Here is a 22,053-nt window from a genome sequence, read left to right on the forward strand (position 1 = left end):
TATTTTAAAGTGCTCATATTATGCTTTTTGGCTTTTCCCCTTTCCTTTATTGTGTTATATATCTTTTTGTGCACATTATAGGTTTACAAATTGAAAAAGCCCAAAGTCCACCCCAAAGGGACTTACCATCTTCTGGAGAAAACACTGTTCACAAACTGCTCCAAACAGCTCTATTGTAGTCCAGCCTTTACTCCGTGACGAACGTGCATCACTTTGTAACACACGTTATAAAACGCCTAGCTGCTAACATGGCACTCCCTCATACTCTGCAACTGACTAGCTAGCAGTACTTACTGCACATGCGCGACTCCCAACAAAGATGGTACAGAAGTGAGTGCCTCACTCTGTAGCTAAAACAGAGAGCTCAACACACAGGGTGAAAAAAGGAGCTGCAGCAATATGTGCAGTACAACAAATATATGGTGTTTTCTGAAAATTAAACCACATAAATCTATTCTGGTAAAACCTCTAAATACAATTATGAACCTGAAAATTAGCATAATATGAGCACTTTAATATATGCTGGATAGTGTGTGCGCTTGATGAGTGTTTTCCCACTGAGTTTGTTGTAAACAAAAAAAAAGGAAACATTTTAAGGAGACGGCCCCCAAAGCAACCCAACTGTATACTACTGACTTACTGTGTACTACTAGACATTGTACCACTAGATGGTGAACTCTGTTGAACATGATGCTTTTGCCTGTGTTGGGAGGTATACATTTCTTATCTAAACATCATAATAAATCTATAGCTGTTTGGGGCACTTTTACCTTGGGCCCCCCAGATAGTCTAATGGTAAAATCTGCTCTTGATGTTTAGACCATGAATAATGCATTCTTAATGCATAAGTAATGCTTGAAATCGAGTTAGAGAGTCCCCCTGGATCTGATTGGTTGTTTTCATGTGGGTTGAAGATGAAGTTAAAACTTGAATTTAACAAATTGGATTTGCTAAATTCAGTCATGTGCCAAGATAAAAAAAAAAAAAAAAATCCCTTAATGGAAAATATGTAACACACATAAATGTAGTAGTTGGTAATGTGTAGCCACAGTCTTTCTGAAAGGAAAATGTTTGTCATCACATAACTGTATAGTTTGTGGCATTACCTTGAAAGTTAGGCCTTATTCTTGCATCATAGCTGGCCATCAGACGGTTCAAGATGTTGGAGGTGGCATTAGCTGGAACATCGGCCAAATCTTCTGGGGTCAATTGGCTGTTAAATAGGAATGAAAACAATTAACACCCACATCTAAAATGCTATGTTTCTTCTTCCCAACAATGCTGGATACATGTGAAATAGCAAAATCTGGGAAATGGAAAGGAGCCAGAAATAAATCATTATTTAACACTAGAGCCACCAATGGGTCATGTTTAAATGCATATAACTGTAATTATAAAACCCCTTCACCTCTCAGTTCATGACTTTTCCTAAATGGGTTTAATAATCATCTAGTTAGTTATGGGGGGCTGTGGTATAAAAAGAAAATATGATTATTTACACCTAAAACTGCAAACCGGTCATTTTTTCCCTCCTTATAACTGCTGTATATTGCTGTGCTCAGCATTCACACCGCGGTCTGTAGCCTAGCAGCACTAATTGTTTACACGTTTTGACAAGGAGGCTGCAATCTCACAAGCTAGAGCAAAGTTTATATTCGTTAGTGTCAGCTCAACCATTACAGGATGGAACTGTCTACAACCAGGAGCACACACTGGGAATGTCAGGCGGGGCAAACAGGGTACTCAGGATGCAGGTCTCAGACACGTAGTAACAGTCAAACAAAATTGATTTATTGTACACATTGGTACAAACAAAACAGGCAACAGTCTCCAAAAACACTGACAGGCAGTAGACAAAAACAGTATCCAAAAAAAAGCTGGAACACTAAACTCGAAGGTATATGACGAACTGGCAGAGAACAAAGACCAAGGAAGTGAATATATACACATGAGGGAGGAGGGGAGACAATTAGACACTGGTGCAGGACATTAGGGCTGGGAAGGTGATCACACAAGGTGGGAAGGCAGAAAAAGAACGGAAGAAAACTGACACAAACACATGCTGAGTATCAAATTAAAACAGGAAGTGAGCAAAGTAAGATGAATGTGGGAGCTGGGCATGACAGTACCCCCTCCTCTAGGGCCGACTCCTGACGGCCAAGGCTCATTTGGGTGCTGCTCATGAAACTCCCGAATGAGGTTAGGGTCCAGGATATTGCTGGCCGAAACCCATGATCTCTCCTCAGATCCATATCACACCACTGGAACCTGAGCTTAGGAGAGGTAAGAACATGCAAAGGGGCAGCAACAGTACTGCAGCTTCTTATGAATTTCTATACACCCCAATAAACGTTGAACTTGCTACCAGCTTGTGGGAGTTGGCCAATCCTTCACCACTCGCACCTTCTCAGGGTCCATCTTCACCTCCCCCTCCGTCACCACGTAGGCAAGGAATGAAACAGTCAGGACGTGAAACTCACACTTCTCAGCTTTGACAAACAGCCGGTTGTCGGGGAGCCACCGAAGTGCAATACAAACACAAGGTGAGTATCAAAACAAAACAGGAAGTGAGCAAAGTAAGATGAATGTGAAAGAAAACTGAAAACATGACCTAATGGGAGCTGGGCATGACAGGGAGAGTGCAGCCACAAAACATCTTGTGTGTATTCGATCTGTAATGAAGGAGCCTAAAGCCCGGTAAACTGACTTTTAAATAGTTGCTTTGTCATTATTTTTAAAAATAGATGAAAATGAACAACTTAACTGCTTCAAGAAATGACATTTGCATTTGCAAGTGCCAGCTGGTAAAAATTACCCACTTATAGGTAGAAATGGAATGCTGACGGTTCTAGTGTTAAATACCACAGTGGCTTCCCAAAAAAAGGAGACTGTCACCGAAAATTGCCCACATAAGTTGTTTGTTCAAGCGGCAATTACGACCCATATTGCCATAGTAATTATGAGGGGAAGCAAAGCAGAAAGTACAGTGACAAAGTATAAGAAACTCTGCCAAAACTCTGGATATGGAGGAAGGTTGGGTATGGATGGGTCAAATGAACACATTACTTTCACTCAGGAAATACATCTTGTCATATAAGTAACTTAACAAATGTGCTGATTTTAACTAAGTAGTTTTGTTGTCTAAACATATTCACATTGAAAACTCAATTTTCTGACAAAAAATTGTGATTTAAGCTATTAGTAAACCAGTTTAGGGCACATTCAGACCAAAGAGAGCAATTCGGCGATACGACGCAGGGATGTGTGGCGGTGGGAGTGTCACTTATATGGCCCATTTGTGTGACGTCTTGTTGTGTTATAAGTAAACTATATTTCATAAGTTTTCTGTCAGATCATTTATAGATAGACATTCCCGACCGCACTTGAAGGCAGCTTCATTTCACGGAGAAAGAAAAGAAATGGGGGACTGTGCTTTGATGTTGCAGGTTGGTTGGAACTTTAGGCAAGCAGTAGTGGGTCCACTGTGCTGGGTAGTGAGAAGCAGATGTAATCCTTGACCAGTCGTTCAAAGAATTTCATCACTACAGAGGTGAGCGCCACTGGGCGGTAGTCATTCAGGCCTGTGTTTTCTTGAACATAGGAATGATGGTGGACTTTTAGAAACACGTGGGTATGACAGACTGAGCCAGTGACAGGCTGAATATCATTGTGAACACCAGCGCTAGTTGATCAGCACACAGTTTGAGGAACCACCCACTGATACCATCAGGTCCTGCTGCTATCTTGGTGTTTACATGCTTAAAGCCCTCCTGACATGATGATGACATCATGCTCAAAAGGAAGATAGGTGTGAGAGGTGCACCCAGGGGCGCAACTACCCAGTGTCAGAGGGGTATGCAGCAACAATTTTGGCGTTCTGATGTGTTTACTACATCCCCGCTGTTAGGCTAATTGTTATATTTTCCATGTCTGTCTGCACTATTTTTCCCCAAAAAAGGACACAGTGAATACGTTCTTCAAACCCTACTGGCCATTTAGTTGTGTGGTCTTAAAGAACTCCTACCTGATGTCATTACTGGTCTCATCTCTACTTGATGCCATCGCCGACCTCATGTCTGTCTCATTCACTCCGTGCCTGTGTTCTTCTCCACTAAGACATATTGTCAAACAAACATTATGTAATAGATTTTTCATTAGTTTTTCCATATTATTAATAATATGAAGAAATGAATCAAGTGGCTCCCCCTACGCTTCAACCTAATGTTAGACCTACCTGTTGCCTTACCCTGTCTTTCCTGAGCCAACATCCTCACACCTGAATGAAATGAACTCACTGTTAAATATAGCAGGCTAAATTAAATTCTTAAATCAGCCTAGTGAAGGCATCTGATAAGAAAACTATTATGCAGTAAGGTTGTGCTGCTGTTAAAATTACATTCACATTTTGGATTTTAAAAAGTACAAATATGGGGAGTAGCACAGACCTTTAAAGAGAGAGAGAGAGAGGTGACCCTGTAATTACAGCTTCCATGTCACCCAACAGATGTAACTATAGCCTGTATGTCTGACAGCTAATGGTAAAACAAAATCTATTAATGATTCCTTGGTAAACCAGAGTTATTGCATTAGTTACACTACCGGTCAAAAGTTTTAGAACACCCCAATTATTTTGGTTTTTTATTGACATTTTAGCAGTTCAAGTCCAATGAATAGCTTGAAATGCTACAAAGGTAAGTGGTGAACTGCCTGAGGTTAAAAAAAAAGTAAGGTTACCCAAAACTGAAAAATAATGTACATTTCAGAATTTTACAAAAAGGCCTTTTTCAGGGAACAAGAAATGGGTTAAAGCTATTCTGCAGCAATGGAGGTTGATCAAGCTTTGAAAGTTGGTGCTACCAATTCCCACAGGTGTTCCAACTTGTCTGGATTACTTACAACCCCCCTCTGTTTGTATAAAAGTATTGTTGGAACACACTGTGGTACCGTACCCTCGTGAGCATTATTTGAACAGTATTGTACTGCAGAAAGTAGTGTGTTGCCATAAAAATGGCGGGGAAAAAGGCAATTAACAATAGAAGAGAGACAGACCATCATAACACTTAAGAATGTTGGTCTTTCCTACAGAGAAATTGCCTAGAAAGTCACGGTGTCATTGAGTACAGTATTCTTCACCATCAAAAGGCACTTAGAAACTGGGGGAAACTCTGACAGGAAGAGGTCTGGCAGACCCAACGCCACAACAGAATCAGAAGACAAGTTTCTGAGAGTCAACAGCTTGCGTGATAGGCGGCTCACAGGACAACAGCTTCAAGCACAGCTTAATAGTGGTTGTAATTAGCCTGGCTGACACCAGACCCTTCTCAGTTGTAACTGAGAGTGGGTCTGGGAAAGCTTCATTGACAGTTCATTTCCAAAGGGGCGTCACCAACGGATGCCACTCAAATGCCTCTGGGCGCAATTGGATAGTCCTTCAACCAATCAGACCAACGGTCCGGGTGACGCTTTTCACATCCAATATCCAACTAAAAAAAATTTGATTCTGGTTTTTGGTGTAGTCCCTCCACGCCCTACTTTCTCCTTGCAGGTGTTGCATATTGCAAACTTGTTATCTTCTGCACACACGCTGAAGAATTTCCAAACAACTGACATGTTGCAGGTTAATTCACGAGGTTCCCTGTGCAAGAATAGCGCGGACACATGCTTCACACCGCAAGCGGGTACGCACACACACATGGCGGAGAAGTTCAGAGAAAAGAAAAAGAGACAGAGTCCGTGTGTGCGTGCGTTCTTGAGAAGAGAACTGTAACTCGTATAACTTATGTTGTCAGTTAATTGTAGTATTGACCTGCATGGAATCGGCATATGTCAGACTGACCTGCGGGTCGCCGAGCACGTGAAGCACAGCTTCGGTAACCGTCATGTTGAATGTAAACAAAAAGCTGCTCTCCGTCGCTGCGCTATCCTCGTCGCGTAAAGCCCGCCTCAACGGTTGTGATTGGTGTAAAGCCCGCCTCAGCGGTTGTGATTGGTGCCTCAATTTTGAGGACATTGGAAATGTGTTTGAATGGGCTCTTCGCCAGACTGACTTGCAGAGCAAATCTCAAATTTGCCGGAAGTTCGTCAGGGTTTACCCAGGCTAGGTCGTAATAAGCAAGTCTCAGTTTCAACTGTAAAGAGAAGACTTCGAGCTGCAGGTTTGATAGGTCAAGTTGCAGCAAGAAAGCAATTGCTAAGACGTCAGAATAAGAAAAAGAGGCTTGCCTGGGCCAAGAAACATTGTCAATGGACTACTGAAGACTGGAAGAAGGTGTTATGGACTGATGAATCAAAATTTGAAATCTTCGGTTCATCACGCAGGATTTTGTACGCCGTCGAGTAGGCGAAAGGATGGTTCCTCAGTGTGTGACATCAACTGTCAAACATGGAGGAGGAAGCGTGGTCTGCGGCTGTTTTGCTGGATCCAGGTTCGGTGATTTGTACAGAGTGAAAGGCACCCTGAACCAAAACGGCTATCACAGCCTTTTGCAGCGCCATGCAGTACCCTCTGGTATGCGCCTAGTTGGACAGGGGTTCATCCTACAGCAAGATAATGACCCAAAACATAAGTCCAAGCTATACCAGAACTACCTTAGCAAAAAAGAACAAGATGGTAAGCTTAAAAACATGGAGTGGCCAGCACAGTCACCAGACTTAAACCCCATTGAGCTGGTTTGGGATGAACTGGACAGAAAAGTGAAAGCAAAGCAACCTACAAGTGCCACACATTTATGGGAACTTCTGCAACAGAGTTGGGAAGAACATTCTGAAGAATATTTGATTCCCATTGTAGAAAGAATGCCACGAGTGTGTTCAGCTGTTATATCTGCCAAAGGGGGCTACTTTGATGAGTAAAAAATGTTGAATACATTTTGGTTTATAAATTGATTCCATGATTTCTTTTTTAACTTAAAATGTTCATTTGTTGTATTCTTTCATTTCAAAGTACAATAAGACATTGAACTGCATATATTTCAATAAAAACCTGGAAAAATTGGGGTGTTCTAAAACTTTTGACCGGTAGTGTATGTTTTCCAGATTCTTGTCATTTATTGTACATGCTACCTTATATTTTCCAGTTTTCAGCTCAGCAACCTCGGTTTTGCATATTCTAAGCTAGCTGTAAACCCCCATTTGGCTGCTACATTCCCAGTGTTAGCAAACGCTAGCTAGTCTGTTAACATGAATATTTGCAAGCCTCCAAGCACAGACGTCACACTTTAAATCCTACCTGTTGCCTTTCACCATCCACTTATTTAACTGCTGTCCAACCCTTGACATGCCATCTCCTTTTCCCTCTTTCTTTTTCTATTTTTAGCCCCCCCGACAGCTTTTTTGCTTTATCCGTCTTTTTCCATAGACGACAACTCACTACTGTACCTGCTTGCTCAGCGCTCACAGCACCCCCACTCACGATGTTACGAATACTACTATGGCCACGCCAAGACCCGCCCGGGTCCATAGCAAGGGGGTAAGAACCAAGCCCCCAGGAAGAGCGCCATGTCTATATGCCAACATGGGCTTAGCGGATAACGGTGGTACTGCACCCCATGGCCCAGAAAGACTTTTCACATAGACATTACATGGCGAAAGAAACGTCTATATTTCAGCGAATCATTTGTTTCGGGGTATATAACTTACCAGCTTGAACAATGAAAGGGTCCTTGTTTAAAACGTTACGTTTTTAACATTTTTAACATTCACTAGAAACGAATACAGAATTATTAAATTTGAAATGATGAACGCGCATAATGGACGTGAGCAGACCCACGGGACTGCGCACGCCCGCTCACATGACTGTTCTGCCGAGCTCACGTAGCTAGCTAGCTGTAATAATGGATATAGCTAGTGGTTGTAATTCATCATGTGTTCTACTAATACGCCCATGGTATTATCTTATAAAGTTATGATACATCCGAGGGATGTATGTATGTTGTAAAGCCTGTTATGTGGATGTAACGTCATTAGCGTTTCCCAAACTGGCGGGGCTAGCAGCTAGCTAGCTAGTTGGTAACATCAGGTTTAGCTAGCATGGCTGTATTAAGATCATGCCTACATAACGTTACAGACATAGTGATTACATCGCCCTGGTTCTCTCTTATGATACATCCGAGGGCTGTATGCTGTAAAGCTTGTAACGTGGATGAGAGATGAAGCCATGGATGAGCTCTGTTCACGAAACTGCAGGCTAACTGCTAGCTAGCTAATAGCACGACATAAGTATTAAATGTCCTTGGTTGTCTAAATACATCTATCGTTTATTTAGCCAAGCATGTAAACGACCGGGAACAACGAACACACAGTGTGTAACGTTAGTGAATATTTTATACAATCAAAACGGCGAGTTCATGAGTTCGCCACTTGTAAGAGAGACCGCGCCAAACGAGCATGTTGCCACCGGTTGCTAAGACAACGCAAACAAATTGTTGCTAGTGCACGTGTCCATCGTGACGTCATGGGCCAAGAATGCGGAAGAGCCGAGCTCCATGTTGTCTTAATGCGCTTTTGAGCACTCTCATTGGAACGTACGGGGCTTCCCGCCGATCACTGTATCCAGTTCTCTTAATACATCCATGGTAAGAACGCGTAGCTCCTATAGCGCCATTTTGATGCTACCAAGCCATCACCTACCGTTAGCATTCCATTGACTGCCATTCATTTTGGCGCCACTTTGACAGTGAATAACTTCATACTGAAGCGCATCTGAAGCGTTTAAAGACTATATTTGTCCATTGTTTATTTCTAAAGAAACACGACAATGTATAAAAGGCTCCATTACCTTGTATCTCATGTTATGGCTCCATAGTAGACGTTTTTGTAAAAATAGGCTAACGATTGTGTCATAACCACGCGACTTACTGTCGCATAGTAGAGGAATTACCGTATAGTACAGGAGAAGCTCGCAGGCAGTTTCGACTTACATTCGCTGTTTAAGTTTAATTACTAACTAGTACAGTGCCCATTGAAAATGTGCCTGTTTGGAACGGGCTGATTGCTTGGCCTGTGGTGTTGCTGCTTGTAGAATTTATCAAAACCAAAGTGTACTCCAAAATGACTTACAGAAGGACCCTGAACCACTTAATATGCAACTCCACTGTATAGACTACTATCTATTGACTTAGTGTAAGCTACGTCTACATCAGAGGAAGACATACGCGCACAAGGAAAATACAGAGCACCCACTGAGCAACCACATGTGCCAGACTGCCAGTAGGCTACATTCATTTAAAATTAAACATTGCAATTGGAGCTAAGTGGAGCGTCTTACATAATGTGATTGGTTATGTCTCTGTCAGTCCCCTGCTCCATATCCTATCCACCAATCACAGCGTCTCTTGGATGAAAACGCCTCCATCCCCCCTCACAGTGCGTGCATGTGCGTTAGGTAATCATAGTGAGAATTAAATGGACAGATTTGTTTTTAAAAAAGCAAACCTAATGATGCAAGTGCATCAACGACATCCACCACCAGTGCATAGAGTTCTTAATTTCCCACGAAGCTTATCGCGGTTGATACCCCAGAATCGGTTACTGAGCACCGCGAGCGGCCGGTCGTGGTTGGTGGTCTAGTTACCCCAGAATGTCATATCTGAGTTTTCTGCTGCACGACTAAAACAACCTTTGAACGTACACATGTTCCACCAAATCATGCTATTTTTCAGTGGCACCGTGGTTCTCTCCGGAGCTTAGCCCTGCCCAAGATGATTGTGATTGGTTTAAAGAAATGCCAATAAACCAGAGCATGTTTTTCTCCCATTCAGCAATGCTGTGTAGACTAGCTAGACCTTCCTCCGCAGCGTTGTGGAGGAAGGTCTCACAATGTGAGACTACACAACAAGCAGCCAGATATGTCAGTCAACACAAGCGGGGAAAGGAGACTGACAGCATTGTTAGCTAACACTTTACTTAGCTAACATTAATTATCACGTTAATTATCAATGATAACTTCTGCAGTAACGCTATCCATTTGCTGTCATACATCCATCCATCCATCCATCTTCGTCCGCTTATCCGGTGTCGGGTCGCGGGGGGAGCAGCTCCAGCAGGGGACCCCAAACTTCCCTTTCCCGAGCAACATTAACCAGCTCCGACTGGGGATCCCCGAGGCGTTCCCAGGCCAGGTTGGAGATATAATCCCTCCACCTAGTCCTGGGTCTTCCCCGAGGCCTCCTCCCAGCTGGACGTGCCTGGAACACCTCCCTAGGGGAGGCCGGGGGCATCCTCACCAGATGCCCGAACCACCTCAACTGGCTCCTTTGGCGCAAGGAGCAGCGGCTCTACTCCGAGCTCCTCACGGATGAGGCTGATCTACACCCTATCTCTTAAGGGAGACGCCAGCCACCCTCCTGAGGAAACCCATTTCGGCCGCTTGCACCCTGGATCTCGTTCTTTCGGTCATGACCCAGCCTTCATGACCATAGGTGAGGGTAGGAACGAAAACTGACCGGTAGATCGAGAGCTTTGCCTTCTGGCTCAGCTCTCTTTTCGTCACAACGGTGCGATAGATGGAATGTAATACCGCACCCGCTGCGCCGATTCTCCGACCAATCTCCCGCTCCATTGTCCCCTCACTCGCGAACAAAACCCCAAGGTACTTGAACTCCTTCACTTGGGGTAAGGACTCATTCCCTACCTGGAGAAGGCATTCCATCGGTTTCCTGCTGAGAACCATGGCCTCCGATTTAGAGGTGCTGATCCTCATCCCAACCGCTTCACACTCGGCTGCGAACCGATCCAGTGAGTGCTGAAGGTCGCAGGCCGATGATGCCATCAGGACCACATCATCTGCAAAAAGCAGCGATGAGATCCCCAGCCCACCGAACTGCAACCCCTCCCCACCCCGACTACGCCTCGATATCCTGTCCATAAATATTACAAACAGGATTGGTGACAAAGCGCAGCCCTGGCGGAGGCCAACCCTCACCTGAAACGAGTCCGACTTACTGCCGAGAACCCGGACACAGCTCTCACTTTGGTCGTACAGAGATTGGATGGCCCTGAGTAGAGACCCCCTCACCCCATACTCCCGCAGCACCTCCCACAGTATTTCCCGGGGGACCCGGTCTACACCTTCTCCAAATCCACAAAACACATGGAGACCGGTTGGGCATACTCCCAGGCCCCCCCCAGGATCCTTGCGAGTGAAGAGCTGGTCCGTTGTTCCACGACCCGACGGCGGATCCGCATTGTTCCTCCTCAACCTGAGGTTCGACTATCGGCCGAACCCTCCTTTCCAGCACCTTGGAGTAGACTTTACCAGGGAGGCTGAGAAGTGTGATACCCCTGTAATTGGCACACACCCTCTGGTCCCCTTTTTAAAGGGGGAACCACCACCCCAGTCTGCCACTCCTTTGGCACTGTTCCAGACTTCCACGCAATGTTGAAGAGACGTGTCAACCAGGACAGCCCCTCCACAACCAGAGCCTTGAGCATTTCTGGACGGATCTCATCAATTCCCCGGGGCTTTGCCACTGTGGAGTTGTTTGACTACATCAGTGACTTCCGCCCGGAAATCGACACCAATCCCCGTCATCCTCCAGCTCTGCCTCTAACATAGAGGGCGTATTAGTCCGATTCAGGAGTTCCTCAAAATGCTCCTTCCACCGCCCTATTACCTCCTCAGTTGAGGTCAACAGTGTCCCATCCTTACTGTACACAGCTTGGATGGTTCCCCGCTTCCCCTCCTGAGGTGGCGAACCGTTTTCCAGAAGCACTTTGGTGCCGACCGAAAGTCCTTCTCCATGTCTTCTCCAAACTTCTCCCACACCCGCTGCTTTGCCTCGTTCACGGCAGAGGCTGCAGCCCTTCCGGCCCTCCGGTACCCTGCAACTGCCTCCGAGTCCTCTGGGATAACATATCCCGGAAAGACTCCTTCTTCAGTCGGACGGCTTCCCTGACCACCGGTGTCCACCACGGTGTTCGTGGGTTACCGCCCTGCAGGGCACCTAAGACCCTAAGACCACAGCTCCTCGCCGCAGCTTCAGCAATGGAAACTTTGAACATTGTCCACTCTGGTTCAATGCCCCCAGCCTCCACAGGGATGCACGAAAAGCTCCGCCGGAGGTGCGAGTTGAAAGTCCGTTGGACAGGGGCCTCCTCCAGACGTTCCCAATTTACCCGCACTACACGTTTGGGCTTACCAGGTCTGTCCAGAGTCTTCCCCCAACCCCTGACCCAACTCACCACCAGATGGTGATCGGTTGACAGCTCTGCCCCTCTCTTCACCCGAGTGTCCAAAACATACGGCCTCAGATCAGATGAAACGATTATAAAATCGATCATTGACCTTCGGCCTAGGGTGCTCTGGTACCAGGTACACTTATGAGCATCCCTATGTTCGAACATGGTGTCCTCTCCAGGTGTCTCCATCATTGCCCACGTGTGCGTTGAAGTCCCCCAGCAGAACAATGGAGTCCCCCACTGGCGCCCCATGCAGGACTCCACTCAAGGTCTCCAAGAAGGCCGAATACTCCGAACTCCTGTTTGGTGCATATGCACAAACAACAGTCAGAGTTTTCCCCCACAACCCGGCGGTAGGGAGGCGGCCTCGTCCACCGGGGAAACTCCAGCACGTAGCGGGCGCTCGGCGGGGGCTTGTTAGTATCCCACACCGCCCGGCGCCGCACACCCTGAGCAACTCCGGAGAAGAAAAGAGTTCAACCCCTATCCAGGAGTACAGTTCCAGAACCGAGACTGTGCGTAGAGGTAAGCCCCACCAGATCCAACCGGTAGCGCTCCACCTCCGCGCGCAATTCCGGCTCCTTCCCCACAGAGAGGTGGCGTTCCCACGTCCCCAGAGCCAGCGTCTGCTGCCCGGGTCTGGTCCGTCGAGGCCCCTGACCTTCACTGCCACCCATGTGGCAGCGCACCCGACCCCAGCGGTTCCTCCCACAGGTGGTGGGCCCATGGGCTGGAGAGATGGGAGCCACGTAGCTTGTTCGGGCTGTGCCCGGCCGGGCTCCGTGGCAAACCCGGCCACCAGGCGCTCGCCGACGAGCCCGCCGTCTGGGCCTGGCTCCAGACGGGGGCCCCGGGCTTCCTCCGGGCAGGGTCACTCCATTTCTACCTTGTTTTTCCATTGGGGTTTTTGAACATTGTATGCTGTCATACATTGATAATAAAAAAAAATAAAAAGCAGTACCAGAGTTAGCTATATGCTTATTTTCAGCTGTAGTCCCTGGGCAGAAAACAGAGAATCACATCTCTGTCAGAAGGGAAACCTAACACTGGAGTATAAAATGCTAACACAACATTAAAGGAAAACAATCAAATTTCACAGTATTAAAACCCGCCCACAACAACAACAACAATAACCACATCACAAAAACACCACTCCGATAACAAGAACCACAACATGAAGACAACAACAATACAACTTCACAACATTAAAACACCACAACAATAGTACCAACAATAAAATCACAATATTAAGACACAGTGGCGAACCGTGAGTACTACAGCTGGGCCTTCACCTCGGCCATCACCGCCGAGAAAAAAAATCATCGCGGAAAAAAGCAACAGTACGATGAATTGAAAGGGTTTAACAAGTGCAATCCTTTAATTAACGATGACAAAGATGTAAACAAATAGAGCATAACGTTAATAACATTCTCCGCAACAAGAAACATTCTCAACATTAACTTCAGAAAACTGAAGACCATTTAGGCTACATAGTTGAAATTAAATAAACATAGGCTACTCTAAAGCCAAAATCTGGAAATATAAAATTAGGTCACCCAGAATGTCACCCCGTCACCATGGACAGCACTAAGAAATCACGGCGCATTACAAATCATTCACACATTGACAAATAAATCCATGAGCATCATCAATCTACAATACAACTTCAAAATCACAATACGCCAAAAGTTACACAAAGCTGGTAATACAAAGACTATGTTTTAAAGTTGCAATGAAGTGCAAATGCCTCTCCATGCGCAATTACACATTAAAGTCACAATTTTAATTTATAGGTTATATTATACCTCCTTAATTCGCCACAGGGAAAGGGACAGATAAGTGAGCATGGGGGGAATAAAAACCCTCTTAAAAACAAAAATCCAACCGCACACTTTTGATACATTGATTGATTGATTCGATATTGAATTAAAGGCAATTTGCGCTGGGACAACCTCTGTAATAAATACATCCAGTAATCTTAATCCCTTGAAATAATAATTAAGGTGGTTTATAACATAGGCCTACCTTACATGAAAAGTGGGCGAGGGCGGCGTCATAAAGTTTGTCCTTTGATTTGAGCTCCAAAAGAAGTGATTTCTCTATGGACATCAGTGCCAAAGCTCCCAGGCGATCCTGTCCAGTACTGTTCCTGGCGTGCGTCTTGATGTGCTTCAGAGCTGAGAAAGACCGCTCCACGGAGGAGGTGGGCGCTGCTCATCTAGCTGAAGATCAACTCTTGTGTCCCCAAAAGTTTTCAAACTGACCGTCGCTTGCAGGTGTGCCGCAGAATCTTGATGTCGGTGGGCTGACTTTGTCAGATTTGTAAAGCTGACAAATCCGCCGCCGACCCAGGTGGATGACTTGTCATTTGTAAAAAGTAAACAACTCCAGCAGTACAGCTTCTTACAGCCCGTCATCCATGGATATCGCTGATCATTTTCGGTCTTGAAATGCCTTTCCACTTTCTTAACCTTTTCTTTTAATTCCAGTTCTGGAGTTGGTCTTCCGTTTTTTATTATTTCAAGTTTTTCTGTGAAAGGCCGCCTTGAAAAAGGCGATGCTATCAAGCTAGCCACAACGTCGCTCTCGTCTTCCGCCATTTAACTCTGTCTCTCAACCGCTCTCACCACTCTGCAGAGATTCGAGCTGTTTCTCAATGTCAAGGATCCTTCCTTGGTAGGACTAGTCCTTCCAAGGAAGGATCCTTCAGAGGCTAGGCCAGACTCCTCCTGAGCATTCGGAGAGCATGTACATTGGAACAGGCTAGCAAGTGCACGTCATTGCGTGCTTGCGTCATCGAAAATGTTTCGCCGCCTTCACTTCCGCGCTGCATTTCAAAACACTGGACAAAATGTCAATGCGAAATGGATGTGGAACTGTGAAGTTCAATTTTTTTGTTGAGAAGGTGAATCAGCGTCAGTCTGCTTGCAGGAGGAGAATATTCTGTCGGCAACTTTGACGCAACGTGCTAAGGTAGGCAACGTTACCGACACTGATAGGCTTTAATGTAAGCAATGGTCGTTTTCTTATTTATCCCATGTCAATAAAATTAGAAAATCGTGGGAGTTCATGTTTGTAGTTGTCATAACACTTAACTGGTAAGGAGAATTGCATTAATTAATTAATCTTAATTACATTAAGCTTACAGTAGTTGTTTACAAGAGCTTGTAGTTTACTGCATGTAACATTAGCTCATTGTCCAGTAGCTTCTAGCTTTCAAACAAATGCAGTGCAAAATATGATCAGCAACTACAAGGTAAACACTACCAGTTAATGACCTACCACAGGCAGTATGATATGCAGTAAACTGCAAGTGAGAAAGGTTAAGTAGTACTATAGACACACAAGCTACAAGGCTACATCCAACATATGAAAAGTCATAACAACACCATTGATAAACACCCACTAACACAGTAAAGGTAGCTAGGTGTAAGTGTGTTAAATGGTCAACAGTTGTCAGTTAAGACCATCATGAAGACCACTACACAGTTACATTAAGTACTTTAACATTACAGTATGCTTAAATATATTTGTGATACAATTCTAATCTTACCAGGACAGGTTGGATAACTACTGGACTAACCTAAAGCTTTCTCCTTCTGTCTGCAGTCTGGAAACACCATCATCAGCAGCTGAGTCTGGTCATCGCTTCATGTTGAATATTGTGTAAAGTATATAGTAATGTTTGAATAAATGTTATAATAAAAGATACACGTTTCGTTAATTTCTTTTTAGAGCTTCTATACCTTACAAGTTATTGGAAACAGGTACCATCTGAATATAATTATTCAGTTAGAAATAGACATTGAAAAACAGTGTATATTATATACACACCCCAAAAACGTAATGACACAGACAAACCAGTTAATTTAATGCATTTATTTTCAGAATGCCAATCTCTAAAAGGCTTTAGCAAATAATCTAGCTATTCATCTCTCTTTGGCCTCTTGTCTCCCTGCTTGTCTTTTGCTTTCCCATCCTCAGTGACAGCCTCAGTTTGTCCCTGTTAAAAGACAGCAAACACAAGAAAAATATGTTTACCATTATGAATGCTATAAGGTAACGTTATATTGAACGTTATACTTTTTACATGGGAAGTTACTCATACATTTTAGCCTTCATGTAACGTTGATAGTGAAGTAAATAAGTTGCAGCGTTACCTACCACCCTGCAGCTACAACTGGTAAACACACACATTTCTAAATCTCTGCTAACGTTACGCATATAGGAGCAACAACATATAAAAGAGATGAAAATGCCACCGGACATTAAACTTTAAAAACACAAATGGCACAAAAGACCGCTAGCTAGCTAACAGCCTAATGTTAATGATAGGGTCAGTTAGCTTAACGTTAGCTCGGTTGTATCTACCTAATTACTAAAGCAATCCGTACCAGCATTAAAGCGTTAAGCTTTACATTGATTTAAAACATTAACGGTGATAACATATGTACGGCAAACACTAAAGATACTTACATTTAAATGATTATTTCGCCGTCAGCGATACCGCTCCAACTCCCGCTTAGGTCCGCCATTTAATTTTTTTAAACAAGCCGGCAAAGCCGCGCGCAAGGGATTGTGGGTGATATGGGAGCGCGAAGGATACACATATGCATCCTTTGCCGTCTATGGGGATTTCTCCGAACGAAGGACTCAGTCCTTGGTGGGTGTCAGTACCCGATCCGTTCCACCTGCACAATCCGTTCTGCGCATGTGTAAGATGACACGTATGCCATGACGTAGGCGCAGATGATAATGCTGCGTTCATGCCACCTCGAAATAACAGGCACCGCCCCACTGGTTACGTTGTTTCTGCAGCTAGATTCAGTCTAAAATAACGTTAAGTTAAACTTAATGGGAAAAGCAAGCTACAGCTAAATTAAGACATTACAGTAATAACAATAAAGACAAGTATTGAGTGATTGTATTTTAAATGAGCACAAGTAAAGTAGAACTTACGTAACAGCTGTTATATATGTTAACGTTTATTTTCAAGTTTTATTTTGAGGGTCTTTTAAAGTTTACATGCTGTCTCAGCTAGCGGTTAGCCGAATTAGCTGTTAGCTAAACTAACGTTAGCTTAACTGTGGAGGCTAACGGCAGACCGCTGCAATCAGCTAGCGGTTAGCCAAATTAACCGTTAGCTAAACTAACGTTAGCTTCCCGGTGGAGGCTAACGGCAGACCGCTATAATCACCTAGCGGTCCGCCGAATTAGCTATTAGCTAACTAACGTTAGCTGGAGGCTAGCGTGTGAACATCTTGCGCATGCGCAGAACGGATCGTACAGGTGGAAGCGGTGCCGTTATTCCAAGGTGGTGGTGGAATGAACGCAGCATTATCATCTGCGCCTACGTCATGGCATACGTGTCATCTTGCACATGCGCAGAACGGATTGTGCAGGTGGAACGGATCGGGTACTGACAGTGGGATTCGGAGGATCCTCGACATTGGAACGGTCCGACGGACGTCGATGACGTAGCATCCTCCAAATTCATGAAGGCCTACGATCTTTTGTTTTTTTCCCGCCCACTTGAAATCAAAGCGTGATTGGTCGATTTGCCCGTCACTCTCCACACCAAAACACATAGCTTGGCCTTCCCCGGGAATCGTGAAGTCCTAACCAATGAAGGAGCCAGCTAACCGGGCCTTAATAGAGACAGACGATTCTGATTGGATAACATGTTTTCAGGACATGACCTTGACAGTAAGCTTATCTTTAGAACATATAGATAGATAGATGAGAGAAAATGTATTAAATGTATTGTATTAAATTAAATGAGATAGAAATAAAAAAATAAAAAAGATTTTTTTTATTGAATACTTAATTATTAGTATTATTATTAAATTAAATTAATTATTATGTATTATTATGTTTAGGCCTTCTCTGAAGGCGTAGAAGGCCCTGAAGGTTCCCCACTGTTATGACACCACTACAACAGGGGTCCATTCTTCGTACGTTGCTTAAAACATCCTAGATCAAATGACACATCCTAGATGATATCATCTTGCTAATCATTATCTGGCTAATTAGGTTCTTCGAACACACCTGCTGTTGATGATTAGTATAGCTGGATTGAGTTAGTGAGATAATTGCGCGTTCATGCGCTTGTTTAAAAGGGGAGATGTATCGATAGCAGAAACTTTGATCAGCAACGCTGCTATTGGCTGCTCACCGTGGCCAAAGAGCGCGCTCAGTTTTTCAACGCAGCAGAGCAAGAACTATTACTGGAAGGGTATGCTGAGTTTGAAACAATAATTAAAACGCCAGGGAACACCTCAAAGTCTGCAAAAGCCAGGAGAGAGGGCTGGCAAAAAGAAGCAGACAAATTAAATCCGTAAGTGTTCCATGTTATGGTTATATCACTTATTACAGTATATATTCTTGTATTTTAATTATTTCATAATTGCTTAATGTCAGAGCCAGCTCAGGACCCACTAGAACATGGCACCAAGTAAAAGTGAAGTACAAGAATATTCTTCAAACTGGTAAGATTTTCTACTTCTACTGTTTAGTCTCTTTTACCCAAAAACATTTTAAATGATGTGTTTGTCTGTTTATAACAGCAACCAAGAAAAAGGCGGAGCATAAAAAAACAGGTGGTGGTCCTGCACCCCCACATTATACCCCGGCAGAAGAGCTGGCCCTTGGGCTAAATGCGAACCGACCCATTGTGGAGGGCATCCCTGGGGGCAGCTCTTCCTTAGACCTACAGCCAGGGACCAGTAACAGCAACACCTTAATTACAGGTAAATGAGTTTTAAATCATCTTGCTACAGTGTAAATAATTTGTTGCTGCATTAAATTAAGTATGTCTATAATCCAAATGGCTGGTACAGTCATTCCAACAGATAAATATTGAGTCAATTGCTTTGAATTGTGAAGGTGAAAACTGCATAACTTAATGTAGTAGGTAATGTTTTGCTTTTGTTATTGATCATATTTTTTCCTAGTGTAGTTCATTGTAATGCCATTGTGTTCTCTTTTCCGACGAGTCAAACTTTTAATGTGTGGCTCCAAGTTGATAATGTAGATGAGACCCTCCCGAGAAAAACGATATCTCTCAATCAGTAGATTATCGCGCTGCGCTAAAGGATCCTGTCGATCTCGCAAAACGCGATTGCTTCGAAAAGCTCTTTGAATTATTCTGGCACCTTCAGCAACAGGTTCCTGACGTAAAAACGGACAAGACATGGCTGCGACAGACTTCCCATATCACCTCCATTTATATAGCCGGGATCTAATCCTGTTGACATGAAATAAGCCTGCTCGCGAGCAGGTTTAAGATTGCGCACCTTTTGCTATGACAGCAAGTCCAGGATGAGCGTCGAAGAACTAAACAATCCAAGATCATGCCAAATCGCCAACAATCAAATCCAGCTAAGTGAGTTAGCGACGTACGAAGAATGGGCCCCAGGACTTCACAACATTAAGATTAGTTGTTTGGGTTTATGCTTGATGGAAAATGATTGGGTTGATTTCAGCCATGACTTCATCTTTAATTTAAAACCAGGAAAGTTGTTATTTGACTGCAGTCAATACTGTGATGTTAGTTAACGTTACTTACCACAAACAATGTTGCCAGTGAGTCTCAGACATGGACATGGATGTATAATAATTTCTTGGATAGAGCCGTGAACTTTCCAGTGCATGTCTCCATGGCATGTCTGTGTGAGCGTGCACGCGTACAGCAGGGTGGGGGCTTCTTCGTTTATTCGGAGCAGCGTAAGAAGACGTGTAACAATATTTTCGGTTCAACAAATCCTGTAAGTGACCCTGCGAAATTCGCCGAAAGGTTTTGTTTGCATGCCTGTTTCTTAAAACCAGCTGTACAAAAACATGGAATTGAACTACCATTTAACATGACAAAGAGACATTTTCACATTATGAAGATAGACAGTATATAAACTGGACCAACAGATCCCGTTGCTCTGGACGCAGACCAGTGAAGGTTATTAGAAGCACCTTTCCGGTGAGCACTGAGCGTTACTGCACAGCCTCCAACTGAGAGAGTAAATGTGACGTGAGCAACCTGTAAAGTTGTAAGTCTTCTGGCAGCTGTGCCAAGAGAAATCTCAATCATTCCCAATCTTGCAGAAACGGAGAGCGTAGGTCTGTGCAAGGAGATAACATGGACACAGGCTAATTATTGCTAACTAAAATGCTAGTTAACATTAGTAATTAAAGTTTCAACAAAGCTTTAATTTAAAAACACTGGATTAAAAATATAAAATACAAGACATTTCAGTGTTCATCCATCACCTTCATCAGTTGTTTAGTGTGCACAGGAAGTAACTCTGGCCTTAATACACAAGGCAGTCACATGATCTCATGGCATGAAGTCACATGACTGCTAACTTGTAGTCCATTTGTGTTTGCCAGAGAAGATGGTATCCCAGCAGCTTCAGATGATGCCCCTCCCCCTGCTCAAGAGGTGGAGCAGGATGGTGTGTCTGTAAAGTGCCTGGGAATGGTTTTCAGAACCATGTTGTAGGCTGAAGACAAATGATGTCTCAGCCCACCTCCCCTGTTTAAAGAGGGTCGCTGCACTTTAACAAATATGGCCTCCTTGACACCTCTTTCAAACCACCTATCCTCTCTGTCCAGGATATAGACATCTTGATCTTGAAAACTGTGCGTCGGCTTAGCGGCTGTTTTGTCTCCCCAATGTACAGATCTTTACACTCCTCCTTGCATTTGATCGCATACACCAGATTTTTTGGAATCTTGTCCTTGGGGTGGACTAGACGCTGTCTCAGTGTGTTCTTAGGTTTAAAATATACAGGAATGTTGTAATTAGAGAACACTCTCCGGAACTTCTCCGACATATGGGATAACAACATGGCTTCTTCTGACCTTATGATTTGGTTCTGAAACTTTTCGGGGGTTCTTGTGTGTTTTGACAAACGCCCACTCAGGATAGTGACACTGTTTTAATGCGTGTTTTACATGTTTTTGTTCCTTATCCCTGGCCTCCCAATTTGTAGGCACAGTCTCCGCCCAATGTTGCAAATTACGAATAACCCCCAGTTTATGCTGTAGAGGGTGGTGAGAATCAAACATTAGGTACTGGTCAGCGTGGGTTGGCTTCCGATAAACTTCCACCTGGAGCTCTCCCCCTTCCTCCAAACTTATCCCACAATCCAGGAAAGGGAGTTGGTTTTCCCTCAGCTCCTCTTTTGTGAACTTGATGTGGTTGTCCACTGAATTTATATGGTCTGTGAAGGGACTGAGTTCTTAGGTCTTGATTTTCACCCATGTGTCATCCACGTACCTGAACCAGTGGCTCGGAGGAACTCCCTTGTAGGTCACTAATGCCTTCCTCTCCACTTCCTCCATGTAGAGGTTGGCTACAATGGGGGACACGGGGGAGCCCATCGCACAGCCATGCTTCTGTCTATAGAAGACATCCTTGTATTTAAAACAGGTGGTGTTCAAACATAGCTCCAACAATGAGCCCACCTGATCTGGATTAAGTTGTGTTCTGTCTTGTAAAGTGTGGTCTTGGCACAATCGCTCCCTCACAGTCTCTACTGCCGATGTAATTGGCACACTGTAAAATATTACAGACCCATTTAGTTATGTCCACTTATTTCTTATTTTTAACTGAACGAGCTTATACAAGTTGTCGATTTTGAACTCAACTTTATGAGTTTTTGAAAGTTAAACTTGCATTTATTCGTTGGGTTGACTATTTAAAAAAATGTATGTGTTGATTGAACTTAGGTATGTAAGTTAAGTTATCAACCAATTGCAGTCAGGACTGCAACTGGTTCATTGGCTGGCCAATTCCCATGATGCAAGGCGGTAAATAGAGTTTTGTTAAAATTTGCTGAAAAGTTTGCAGTTTGTTCGAAATACAAATGTAACTTTATG

At 44.0% G+C, this 22,053-nt stretch overlaps 1 protein-coding gene and 1 long non-coding RNA gene across 3 annotated transcripts in view; both read right to left on the reverse strand.

The window, feature by feature from the left end:
• LOC120565855 (glycine receptor subunit beta-like) overlaps positions 1-22,053 on the reverse strand; it is a 123,587-nt gene that overhangs the window by 54,991 nt on the left and 46,543 nt on the right. Inside the window, exons 1-2 of one of the 2 annotated variants that reach the window (XM_039811920.1) lie at positions 2,130-4,057; positions 1,107-1,213 (exon numbers count right to left, since the gene is read on the reverse strand). In XM_039811920.1, the coding sequence (XP_039667854.1) occupies positions 1,107-1,146 (40 nt within the window). In that variant the 5' untranslated portion in view covers positions 1,147-1,213; positions 2,130-4,057. Of the gene's footprint in view, positions 1-1,106; positions 1,214-2,129; positions 4,058-22,053 lie in introns of those variants that run through there. The other variant, XM_039811914.1, reaches the window with a different exon arrangement.
• Positions 16,042-16,839, reverse strand: LOC120565863. Its single transcript, XR_005640298.1, has 2 exons — positions 16,654-16,839; positions 16,042-16,180 (listed from the first exon to the last, which is right to left on the reverse strand). It is a non-coding gene; the product is annotated as an uncharacterized LOC120565863 (long non-coding RNA).

This window comes from Perca fluviatilis, chromosome 1, assembly GCF_010015445.1.
Source record: "Perca fluviatilis chromosome 1, GENO_Pfluv_1.0, whole genome shotgun sequence".
NCBI classification, from domain to species: domain Eukaryota; kingdom Metazoa; phylum Chordata; class Actinopteri; order Perciformes; family Percidae; genus Perca; species Perca fluviatilis.